At 41.8% G+C, this 13299-nt stretch overlaps 1 protein-coding gene and 1 pseudogene across 4 annotated transcripts in view; one reads left to right on the top strand and one right to left on the bottom strand.

The window, feature by feature from the left end:
- LOC311077822 (complement C3-like) overlaps positions 1-13299 on the top strand; it is a 515769-nt pseudogene that overhangs the window by 363344 nt on the left and 139126 nt on the right. The window lies entirely within an intron of this gene.
- Positions 1-13299, bottom strand: part of LOC311077816 (complement C3-like) — a 277870-nt gene that overhangs the window by 190967 nt on the left and 73604 nt on the right. For all 3 annotated transcript variants that reach the window (XR_014605002.1, XM_084106445.1, XM_084106446.1), the window contains one exon: positions 7672-7771. Coding sequence is in view for 2 of the 3 variants with exons in the window: in XM_084106445.1 (XP_083962571.1) it covers positions 7672-7771 (100 nt within the window). In the remaining variant the exon portion in view is untranslated. The remainder of the gene's footprint in view (positions 1-7671; positions 7772-13299) is intronic.

Genomic DNA, 13299 nt, shown 5'->3' with positions numbered 1-13299 from the left:
ACAAATTCTAACAGCATCATACCATTTTTCATTAAAACAGTAATATACCATAGAAAACAATGCTTTCTGGGTAATATTTGTAGTTTTCGAGAAAGTAGCCTACAGGAATATACTGTGAGTTAAAGGTGCTCTAAGTGATGTCACGCGTTTTTTAGGCCAAAACATTTTTTGTCACATACAGCAAACATCTCCTCACTATCCGCTAGCTGCCTGTCCCCTGAACACACTGTAAAAAAAACACGGTCTCTGTAGACACCACAGGCTCCACAAACAGCAAGAAAAACAAATTGGACTCACCCGTACCATGAAACACAGCAAACAGTGCTCCAGCCAATCACCGACAAGATGTATTTGAGGGTGGGGTTTGGGGGTTAGTGCGCGTACACATGAAGTGGGTGTGGAGCGTGTGGAGGAGAGAGAGAATTATGGCCGAAACACGACCAAAGAGACGACGTTCCGATGAACAAATTGCAAAGAAGAGGGACGAGGATAAGGAACGCGCTAAGTACCGAATTTACATCGGAAAAACCTTCAAAAGGTGGCGAGAACTCCGCCGGCAGAATCCGACATTCAGTTGCTCTGTTTTTGCAGAATAGGTCTGTAAATCCATTTTTCTTTCTAAACTGACGTTCATGTTCGCCAAACCAACACAAGGATGTAATTAGCTACAACTATGCAGTCAGTGTTAACTTTGGTGAATACAACATGTTTCTAGCAGCTATAGCGATCAATCTCTATTGTAAATGATCAAGCAAATACACAGTAGGGCGACAATTTGTGTGAATGATTGTTTTCACCCACTGTTTGTTATGAATTTGAACGCTCATTTATAGGCTGTTGACAACTTTGACTAAATTTGTTTACGATGCCGCCGTTGTTTATGCTCACTGGGAAACGCGAAGCTAACTTTATCTTGTTATTATTGCGTCCTTGTATGGGAGCTATAGTTATAACCTCAGGTGGCGAAACGATTTTAAGATAATGTTTCTCTTTTTCTGCAATATATAAAACCCTTTATCTAACTTGGCGACATTACACACTGAATGAAGTATCAGTAAAACTTAACTTTGTTTGTACTAGTGACTACTTTGACTTTCCTTTATGCCGGAAGGGAGGGGAGGAGGGAGGAGACTGGATGAGGAGGAGGGAGGGTCTAGCTAGCCTCCGTTTTGTTTGACAACAATTCGAATGTCAACAAGAAGTTACGACTCCCGGCATCGCTTACAGCACCTTTAACAGCACTAAAAGTCGAGATTCGGAGGCTGTGTTCCCAATCACGCCCTATACCCTCATTCACTATTCCCTACATTAGTTCACTAATATAGTCCCCTTGACTGAAAAGAAGTGAGTGAATTGAGACACTGATGAACACCTGATAAGCAGAAAAAAAGGAAAAAAGAAAAAAGAGACAAGAACTACAACTGACTTCCAGCCACTGAGTGTGAAAACAGTTTACAAACCAGTTTAACATTATTTCTTCCATACATGTACAACAGTTCTTGTTGAGAATTAACAGAGATTTAGCTGTTGATGTTTTATTGAATATAATAAAGTTTGCAGTCACCATGATGGAGATCAGTATTTGTTTTAGTTGGTCTCTTGACTTTTTACTATTAGTTTATCTCTGGCTGCTGTAACTGTCAATTTATAAAACACATTTACCATTGCATGAAAAAGGCCAGATGGATTTGTCAGGTGTTTATGGCTGTTGAGATGATGCCGTGATCATCCTGGACATGTCTGATTATCTTTTCTCTGATTTTGACCATAATCAATAAAACAAACTGCATCACTAAACATTTGTGTGTGTACAAGTATGGCTTGCAAGAACAGTCAAGCAGCAGGAAAGCATCCCAAGGCTCAAGGGTCAGCATCCCAACTAAAGCAAACACTGATCTCTATAATGGTAACTTCAAACCAAACATTTTCAATTAAACATCTCAATAACAACTTCTGTAGATGTATGACAGAAATAAAGTCATAGGCTACCAACACTGGTTAATAACTAGATGTACCGCATGGCGGTACAAAATATGACCGCCGCTCAGGCCTGCACTGGCTTTCCACAAAAAGAAATGACGTGGAGCAATTTGGCTGTATTGCGTGTTCAGAGGTGGGCACAAATACATCAAAAACTATTTTGTTACAAACTACAAATACTGGCTCATGAAATGTAACAAAATAAAATGCAAAATACTGATGTGAAAAATGTATTTAAATAAAATACAAGTAATTAGTATTTTGAAAATACAAAAATACTCCCACAATAATCTTAAAGGGTTAGTTCACCCAAAAATGAAAATTCTGTCAGTAATTACTCACCCTCATGTTGTTTCAACCCCGTAAGACCTTCGTTCATCTTCGGAACACAAATTAAGATATTTTTGATGAAATCTGAGAGCTGGATCACTCCTCCATAGGCATTAGGCATTATAACTTGCTGGCCCAGAAAATGTATTAAAGCTGCATTATGCAGCTTTGCCGATTTCTTCGCTGTTTTCTCGCTTTTTGCTCGCGGGTTTCTCTATAGAGCTCCCCCTACAGCTTCGGAATAGATATTTGACAACACTGTCGTTAAAACTCGTTGGCTCGTCCCATCTTCTCCCGCTCGTCATGTGCATTTGTTTTCAAAGAACCCGGCGAACGCACGGAGCCATGTCCACTGAGGTATGTATAATACACAGAAGGCTAGCATATAAATGTTTAGATAGTATATGTGTGCAGTGCCGTAAAGCAGTTTGTTACATCGCGAGACCTGATATCACGCGATACTTCCTGATGCTGCGGCCGGCGGCCCAAAGTTGCAAGGGTGGTTTTTCGTCTCACAGGCGCTCGAGGGGTGCGAGAAGACTACCATTCAACCCGAAAACGGTCATATAACCATTCCAATTACTCCGAAGCTGTTCGGTTAAGATAAAAAAGTTACTTAGTTCACCTTTAAAGACATCGTTAATATAGTCCAAGTGACTACAGTGGCTCAATCTTAAGTTTATAAAGCGACGAGAATACTTTTTGTGCGGAAAAAAACCCGACTTTATTCCACTATTCATTTCCTTCTCTCTGGGCCTCGAGTTAGTTCACGTAGTGTTTTAGCGCAGCGCATCTGTGTTGCACGTCACACGCATCACACACATGACCAGCGTCGGCCAATAGTGAGCCTACGTGTGACGTGCAGCGCAGTTATACTACGTGAAAAAACTCGAGGCCCAGAGAGAAGGAAATGAAAAGTGGAATAAAGTCGTTATTTTTGTTATTAAAGTCGTTATTTTTGCGCACAAAAAGTATTCTCGTCGCTTTATAAACTTAAGATTGAGCCACTGTAGTCACTTGGACTATATTAACGATGTCTTTAATAACTTTTTCTGGGCCAGCAAGTTATAATGTCTTAGATGCCTATGGAGGAGTGATCAGCTCTCAGATTTCATCAAAAATATCTTAATTTGTGTTCCGAAGATGAACGAAGGTCTTACGGGGTTGGAACAACATGAGGGTGAGTAATTACTGACAGAATTTTCATTTTTGGGTGAACTAACCCTTTAATGCCGTTTTTAAGAGGAGCAGCGCCACTTCTTCTCCTGTGTTCAAAACTCATTCACTTCTTGGAGGGAGCCCGGTCTACAGGGTGTCACGTGATTTTCGTGCATCTAACCTGGACATTGCCATTGCCAACATCAGACCGAAAATATGGCAAAATCGTTTACTATGGTGATAAGCATATGGTGATTTTTCTTAAGTATTTAAGTATTTGAAATACTCTAAATACACTCCCTCAAAATATTTTGTTACAAACTACATTTTATTTTTTCCACACCTGCAAAATACAAAATACAAAATACACTAAAGTAATTAAATACGTATTTAAAATACATTTAATTGAAATACTGCCCATGTCTGTGCGTGTTTATGTATATACCTAAAAAAAGTAGTAGTATGTGCATGTCTGTCTGTGTGTGTATGTGTGTGTGTTTGTGTATGTGTGTGTCTGTGTGTGTGTGTGTCTGTGCGTGTATGTATGCGTGCGTACATGTGTGTGCGCGTGTGTGTTTGTGTGTGTGTCTGTGCATGTGGATTTGTATGTGTGTGTGTATGGGTGTGTGTCTGTGCGTGTGGATGTCAGTGTGTGTGCATGCTTGCGTTTGTTTGTATTCCTGCATGTGTGTGTGTGACAGTTAGGGTTGCCAACTTCAGAAAAGGAAAATGCGGGACAATTGTGGTTATTTATAGGAAAATGAGGGACACTCAAAATATTTGTACTGTATCACACAGTGTACGTCATTTCAGTGTCTGCAGTTAAGTTTGTGTTTAAAAGGTTATCAGACATAAACACATTTGTATTGCTTAACCTATTTATGCATTTAATTCTAAAAATAATTTTAATGTCATACATGAAAAAAGTCACATTACAAACAAACCATAGTTCAAAATAACAGCATTTATCTAAAATAGAAAGCTTTTTTAACATTATACACTAGGCTTACAGTTCAAAAGTTTGGGGTTAGTAAGATTATTTTTTGGGAGAAAAAATAAAGAAAGTAATTGCCTACTTTTATTCAGCAAGGATGCATTACATTAATCAAAAGTGACAGTTAAGATAATGTTACAAAAGCTTTCTATGTACTTTCTAAAAGCTTTAAAACATTAATAATAATCAGAAATGTTTTTTGAGCATATTATTCCCTCAGGTAGATTACATGTTTTCTTGCGTGGCTGGATGTTAGACTCATGAACAATAATCACGTTGTTTGCATTCGCCAAAATTGATTAGCCGAAATCAAAACGTGGACAGTGAAAGGAAATTACCGTTAGCGCGAGACGAGTCCGGCTTGAAGCGGAAGCGACCAGACGGCAGAGGATGTTCGCAAACAATGATTTGTCTCAAAACAGTGATTAAAAAAAGCTGTGATTGGATGATGACAGGTGTCGGTGATCATTCTCAAGTGTCGTGGTCAGCACTGCTGCTGTTGCTGTTGTATCAGTCAGTGGTTTATCAGCTTGTCAAAAAACGGGACACGGGAGGTCACGCAAGGGACAAATAAATTAGGCCCAAAATGCGGGACGTCCCGCCTAATTCGGGACAGTTGGCAACCTTAGTGACAGTATCATCCTAAACCAGCAACCCTTCGCTCAACACCACCATCTACAGGCCGATGAGTGTACAGTCACTAAATGTGCACATAAATGAATTTATTTTATACCCCCCCATGGATGAAATTCTACGAAACTTAGCATACCCCCAGAGGATGTCAAGTTAATCATACACATGAAATATGGTGCAGTTCTGAACATCTCAACTGAAGATAGGGGCGATTAAAGCAGAATAATGTTGCATTTTCATTTTTTATGGGAGGGGCGCAAATCACAAATGAGTGATTATGGGCTAGGTTGATGTGGGCCCTTAAGAGCAACATACCATAAAAATTTCTTCATCCTCGGTGCCACGGTTCAGGTAGTTATTTAGGAAAAACTGCATTTTTTGGGTTTGGGGTGGCCCAGCGTGGGGGGGGAGTGGCCCCCAGGGACCAAACGAAATTTTTCCGTAAAAGTCTAGTGGGGCTACATGCCCACCAAATTTCATGTTCCCCGGTGTTTCGGTGTCCCTGGTATCGTTGACGAAAAAATTCAGTAGATGACAAAAAAAAAAAAAAAAAAAAATTGAAAATCCCTATATGACCGCTTTCGCTAGCTACGCTAGCGGCGGTCATAATAAGTGTAATAATGTGTAATGGCTGGAAGGCAGTTGTGGTTCTTGTGTTTCTCTATTTTCTGTTTGTGTGTTCCTCTTTTCTTCAGTGATTCTGCTTGTTAACAGCAGGTGTTCATCACTAATGCTCAACAATCACTTACATCAGGGGTTCCCAATCCTGCTCCTACCGATCGACTGTCCTGCACTGTTCATCTCCAACCCTAATCAAACACACCTGCCTTTAATTTTCAAGTGATCCTGAAGACCTTAATTGGTTGCTTCAGGTGTGTTTGATTAGGGTTGGAGCTGAACTGTGCAGGACAGTTGATCGGCAGGAGCAGGATTGGGCACCCATGTGTTGTGGGATGTGTCTCCGATGTGTTTAGTTTAGGACAGCTCAGTGTGTGTGTGTGAATGAGAGTGAGTGAGTGCGCGTGTCCGAGGCGCGCCCCTCCCCCCATCTGATCCCCGCGAAGCAGCGGATGAGAGTGGTGTGAGAGTGATACGGTGACCGGTGCAGGTAGTTAGCTGTGTGCAGCGTATTTCAGTGCAGCCAGCAAAATAAAGCACCTAAACTCTTCGGCAAGACGGCCTCTTTGTTTTTATATGCTACCATCACACTAAGCAGCGTGAAGTTTAGGGAGTTAACCCCGGGAGGAGAACTTCCGGCCCTGGAGAAGACGGATCTCCCCTGTGTCTCCCAACCACGGTTAGATTACAACCATTACAGATTTGCGAATTTATTTTAAATATCGATAAAAAACTGTTGCGAAATGATGCCGTTTCCATTAACCGATGTTATGCGCTTACAGTGTCATTTTTTCCTCTCGCGATAAGTCATTCCAAAAATCATGGGAACGGACGTTGTTAGGTTTATATACATCACAGCCACGTACCGCACTAGACATTATTATTATTAATGGAAGGAAACTTAATTATCTCACTGCAAAACTTGATTTAGTGTTACTTTTTACTCTTTGTAGTGTGGTTTTTCCTTTGGGGTTGAAAGGGTTAACAGATAAGATAAAAAAGACACACCCACAAAATGTATTTTAACAGTAATAAACTAAGTTATAATACAGTTTACTGTAAACTTTAGTTTTTTGGGTCACCATTGTGCAGAAGAGTAGAGCCTGTGCTTCAGTCCAGGAGAAGATCTACAAACACTGATGATATGCTGCATGTTGCCTTATTTAACAGGCGGTGACTGTGTAGTTGCTGGTCCAGCTGTTCCTCTTTATTTGCAATATTTTTTTAGTGGTCTCAAATGAAATAAGTTCACAGTAATACTTTGTTCACATTATTAATGCAATTAAATTTTATTTAATACATTTAAATGACAGTTGGTCAATTTAAGGCAGTCGGTTTCTGCAAGTGAAATTTGTTAACTCGAGTTTTAATTTAGTGCGTTTTTACAGTAACATACTGTAGATTACAGTAAAGAACTGCACAATTAACAAGTATTTTACTGTAAAAAAGCCTGGTAAGGTCTAACAGTGTACTAATGGTTGTTTACCATCAGACTCACACACACACAAGCCACTCTTCCACTGTCGGGCCGAACGGTTCTTTGAATGGAACGGTTTGAGTTGTGTTTCCACTTGAGGCTGATTACAAACCGTTCTCGGCCCAGAATTCTCAGCACGAACCGTGCTGGAAGAATCCGTTAAGTACTCAGAATTGGTCACTTCTCTGTTGCCTGGCTACAAGTTTCTCTGTAGATGGTTAAGCACGCTATTTGAGTGAAGTAAACAAAGCAATAATAAAATGAAAAGCAATTGCTGATCATTCGTCATAACACGGTCGCTATTTTCATCTCATATCATCAGTAAACCGTTGCGTTACCAAGGCAACGACTGACACATTCATATTACATTCCAAAGAGCGGCCGCTATCAGCCCCACAGTAGAAAATGAAACCGTAACTGTACCAGCTGGCCTGGTGTGAATGAAGCTTAAATCACAGCTTTTGTCTAAAAGCCTACTCACCAATTCTCACATAGATCAATCTCTTCCCAAAGCCAACTCTCAGGGAACTGAGTACGTGACACAATCTCAACAGAGTCTGTATAATAGTCATCATCATCACCTGTTGTAACAGATAAACATTTGACAGAATATACATTTTAGAGCAAAAGGACACATCAAATAATCAAGTCAAGTAAAAATGTATAAGGGACCCTATTGAATGTGTACTGTTTTACCAATTCCTAATTTCTGCATTAAAAGTGTTTGGTTGTCAGAGACTGTTAAGTTGTAGAGATCTCAAAATTGGTGGGGTGTTTCCAAATCCCCCCATACCCACCCACACCCCTCTACTCAGGCACCCCCCACACGTGTGTCACCCAGTCAACACGTTGATCTCACAAGTGATCTCACCATGTGGTCACAACATCAGCAATCTGAGTTCATAGTGATCTAAAGTGTAACCTCACAGCGCTCTCACTGTGTGCTCATACTATGCTGTTAGTGGAGTTGTTTAATGACGTTGGAGCCTGACATCAAATGTTTACACGTCAAACCAATTTTCATTTTCAACCAAAATGTGATGTCTGAGCGATGTTGGAGTCCATGTCCAATAACATTTCTATCGGGGTTGACTCACATTGTGGCCATAATATGAGCACACAGTGAGTGTACTGTGAGGTTACACTTTTAGCTCACTGTGAACTCACACTGTGATCATATGGAGAGATCACTGTGAGATCAGCGTGTTGACTGGGCAGACACTAAGTAGCATTAAAAGTACAATTGTGTTTTAGTTAAGAACTGTATTTCTCTGAAGTCAAAGCCTACACAAGTTTATATCCATTATTTTATTGGTGGAAAATTGTTTCCACTAGAATTTTCTGAAAATGTTACTTTTTCAAAGTTCTCTAGACTGTTGGTCCACTTCACATGCAAATTGGTACATCTGGAGACCCTGAATTTGATACAGCAAAGCACTGTTAAGATATAGGCTAAACCAGGGATGGGCAAACTCCAGAGGTATATAGTCCAGTGGCCAGTTGCATAAACTGTTAAGACTAGTCTTACAAGTTAGTCATCCAATTTTATTCTTTAAGACTGTTAATAACTTTTTAAAGTCAGTAACATAAAAACATAGATTGGTCTAATTTGACACCGAACAGTAAGACTGATTACCCCTAACTAACTTCTAGTTGATCATACTAGTTCTTAAGACACAGTCTTAACATAATGGCTATGTTTATGCAACTGGCCCCTGGGGTCAGAAAGTAAAAGTCCTGCCAGATGTTTATTCCACCCATAAACTCATCTGATTTCAGTAATTAGTTCTCTCTCCTGTCTAAATTAGCAAATCCAGGTGATTGGAACAAAATACAGAGGAGGACTTTTACTTTCTGAACCTGGACTTTACACCTCTGCATAGCAATGCCACATGTCAGCCAAGAGCAAAAGAAATAAACCACAACTGGACCTTATCGTAGCCACAAAATCTGTGTATATTAAATATGGAGTCATCTCAGCCTTAATAAGCCTGTTAACAAGCAGAATCACTGAAGGAAAGAAGAGAACAGAAAAAGAGACGAGCAGAAACACAAGAACTACAACTGACTTCAGTCACAGCCTTAGATGAAATCAACTGAAGAGAAAAAAAAGACATTAAAGCTGCAGTAGGGAGTTTTTAGAAAACGTTGACTAAGCCTGCAAATTTGAACAAGCACAACTTACAGGTCACTCCCCCTCGCTCTCTGCTGCATTACAGCCCTCCCTCCACAGCTCCTCCCCCACAACGCAGCCTGCCATGAGCGCGCAGGCTAGTAAACATGCAGGGCCTCTGATGACGGCGGATAAACAGTTATCGCACATTCACTGGTAGGGACGAAACATCAACAATATGCTTTACATTGACTATGGCCTGCCCATACGTTGACTACAAACTTGGTCCTCAAATCATTACGTATTTTGCAATACATGTAATGTAACTTCATAACGTTGCACTCTTTCTATAGCCTAAATTACAAATAGCTAGTAAGATAATATAATGGTAACTAACGTTACAGTGTATATAAGTAATTATTCTAGCGATGTGTAATGTTGGTTATGTTAAATAAGGTTTGCTAGTACATTATTTCAGCAACATGACAAGCCAGTGAATTAGCAGGTTTCAATTGTTGCTTTGCACAGTGCGTGACATTGTATCTGTATGTTATGCGGCTAGAGTTTTGACACAGAGTCAATGGGCTCCGACGCGCTTGTTTATCGTCATCGGTCTTTTTCCGTTTACCTGTCTTTGTTGTATGAGCAGGTGCCACTCGAGAAATTGGCAGTTTTGGTTGTTTGTCCCATTAGCACAGCTGCGGCACACCGGCAATCTTGATTTTGAACGACGGTACGCGCTGTGTGAGAGAGGTGTGTGATCAGCGTGTACACAAGCTTGATTGACACTGCTAAGACACTCCTCCTGGCTCTGATTGGTTGTTTCTGACCGGGAGTGGTGTATTTCTGCAAATGGCAATAGGACCACTGGGAGGAGCCAGAGGAGCTTGATTTTTTCACAGATTATCTGTCTCATAGTCTACTGTCAGGACATAATTACAGTTTTAACAAATATGTAAAAAATATTTTTTTACAAAAGTTACCTACTGCAGCTTTAAATCTGTGAAGATCTCAGCAGAGGAGGATTAAACAACTCCACAAACAGCATTACCAGCTTCACTTATTACTAACCAGACTGACTTTATTTCAGTCAGACGTCTACAGAAGATTCTATTGAGAATTAACAGAGGTTTAACTCTAATGTTTTTCATTTGAAGTCACCATAACAGTGATTAGTGTTTCCATTAGTTGGCTCTTAACTCTTATTATATTTTTTTAATTATAAAAAATTGTATATATTATAAATTGTACAGCTGAATTGTCCTATTATTTTGTTTAATTCTAAATATTTTCTTTTATTTATTTTTTTGTTGTCGTTGTGAATTAGTAGCTTTTCAGTGATGTTCTGAATTGTTCAGATTTGTTGAATTGAACAGACAATCATATTTGTGATTGTCACCATTGTTGAGATTCATATGCTGATTGTTGATATCTGTGTGTTTCAGTGTAAGCTAGTGGTAGAAAGTTTTATTCTTTTCAGAGACTCATTTTCATTCATTCACCAAAATCTTGCGTTCAAATTCTTTCACTGATTCGTTCAGTGACAATTTCTTCATATTACATAAATGCTGCAGCCGGTGGCGAAAAAGAGTGTATTTTATGCTATCTTTTAACGAACGTATTTACTTTACAAAAAAGGATTAGGCTTTGTTAAAATGTGTGCCTTATTTACTAAATTAATACAATAATTATAAATAGGTGGTTCAGATCCAAAGCAAGGTTTAATTGTTTGGTCAGACATACACATTAATAAATCTGGGATTATATTAAACGTTGAGTTCTCTTACGAGAGTACTCTCGTGTTGCATAAGTTTAGCTTACGCTACAGGAAAACTCCTTTTCTCGAGAATACTGAAGCAAGAAAATTATCCTTAATTTTCCAAAATGTAAAACGCATTTGCTGCAGCAGGCAGACCTAGGCGAGGCAGCTCGCGCGCCTATTGGCTGCTCTGCAGCAACTGCTGCAACCTATCAGCGCATCTTGGTATGACTCCAGAGCCAATGGGAAGCTTTCCCGCGCTACGTCATGACCCGCCAAAATGGGTGTGGCTACAAGCCTATAAATACTCACCGCTGATGTTGCATGATGATTTCATCTCCTTCAGCGAGTGACTTCACTTCGCTGGTTCTCTGGGAAGAAGCCGCGCCGTCGAAAAGCCTTCAGCGGGACAAGCTCGAGACTTGCCGGATTGCCGCCTTCGCTCGCCGTACCTGCTGTGCTGGCGCCCATATCCTTTTTCCACTGCTCCGTGTGTGTTCGCCGCTGCGACACACGCGTTTCCTGAAAGAGCAAAGGCATTTTTAAATGCCAACCATGTCCTGCGGCTCATGCAGGTATTTTTCTGCCGCGGCATTCCAGTTCTGCAGCAGGCCATGCTAAGTAGCCGCCCGCTTGAAGAATGGCCCCCCCACCGCCTCCGCCTCCCACCCCGCAACAGCACCAGTCCCGGGATACACGCCAGCGTTCGCGCTCCTCGAGCCGTCGCAAACCGCCGCCTGCCCGGGGACCCAGACCCAGGCTTGCACCCAGCTTCGAGCCTCCCAAGTCTTCCTAGCCCCCCTAGGAAAGCGCAGATGGTCAAGTCCCGCTGTGGCCGGACCGCCGTCGAAATCTCGCCTGCACACAAACGCCGTTTTTACGGCGACCGACATAAATCTCAAAAAGAACATCATGTCTGGTCATACTCCGGCTCAAGCCGAAGGTGTTTTGAATGTAACAAAGGTGCCCGCTGCCCAGTGCCCACCCACGCACATAAACACTACCCTCTCTGTGTGTCACACTTATCCAGGGTCGAATACAATAAAGCTGGCTCAGGCCGCTCGACCACTAAGTGTAGCAAAAGTGCCCACTGCCCAGTGTTCACCCCTACACACAAGCACTACCCATGCAGTGTCTCACACCACCACAGGGTTCATATCAGTCAAACCGGCTCACGCCGTTCATGTTTTAAGTGTAGGAAATGTGCCCGCTGTACAGCGCTCACCCCTGCCCGTGAAAACGACTGTATCTGCGCTACGCACACACATACCACCTCAGCGTATGAACCCAGCATGAGCTGGCAGTGTTTCAAGTACAGACCACGTGTCTGCCTTTCAGTGCACACACTTTGTGAAAAACTCTCTGCGTCTCGTGCCGCAAGCTCACATTGCTGTGTCTGTAATGCAGCATCTCCCTGTTCGTATGACCGGAGCGCTAGCTACAGAGCCACCACACAAAACACTGTCTGTCCCATTCAAAATTAACATGATGTACAAACCGTTTCTTCATTGTTTGGTCCCCGGGTCCCCGAATGTGAGCGACCGGAACCCAGACTTCATTCTACCCCTGTCAATTCACGCGAAAGCATGGGAATTGATACCAGGGGTTTCAGAATGGGTACTAAAGACGTTGAAACAGGGCTACTTGCTGCAATTCACTCGCAGACCACCACGCTTCACAGCATGGGTCAAAACGTCGGTGAATAGCACACCTACTTTGCGCCGAGATAGCGAATTTGCTGAGAAAAGGGGCAGTGGAACGCGTTCCTTTAGCCCAGAGCGAGTCAGGGTTTTACAGCCGTTATTTCTTAGTACCAAAGAAAGACGGCGGACTCCACCCTATATTAGATCTCAGACGTTTGAACAAAGCGCTGATGATACGCTCGTTCAAAATGATCACGACCAGACAAATCCTCGAATCCGACCGGGGGACTGGTTTATATCAGTGGATCTGAAAGACGCTTATTTTCAGATCCAAATAGCAGCCCGTCACAGGCCATTCTTGAGATTCGCCTTCGAGGGCCAGGCTTATCAGTACACCGTCCTGCCCTTCGGCCTGTCTTTAGCACCTCGTACATTGGCCCAGTCGAAGGAGGAACTAGTGTCACACAAGACTTTACTGTTGACCCATCTGGATCAGCTGGGTCTCAGAGTCAACTGGGCCCAGAGCATTCTATTCCCCAGTCAGGAGATATCCTTTCTGGGGATAGATTTGGACTCCAGGTCTATGATAGCGCG

The sequence above is a fragment of the Abramis brama genome (genome assembly GCF_963993115.1).
Source record: "Abramis brama genome assembly, chromosome: 2".
NCBI classification, from domain to species: Eukaryota; Metazoa; Chordata; class Actinopteri; order Cypriniformes; family Leuciscidae; genus Abramis; species Abramis brama.
Note: the sequence above shows the minus strand (reverse complement) of the source record. Positions and strands in the feature narration are given on the sequence as shown.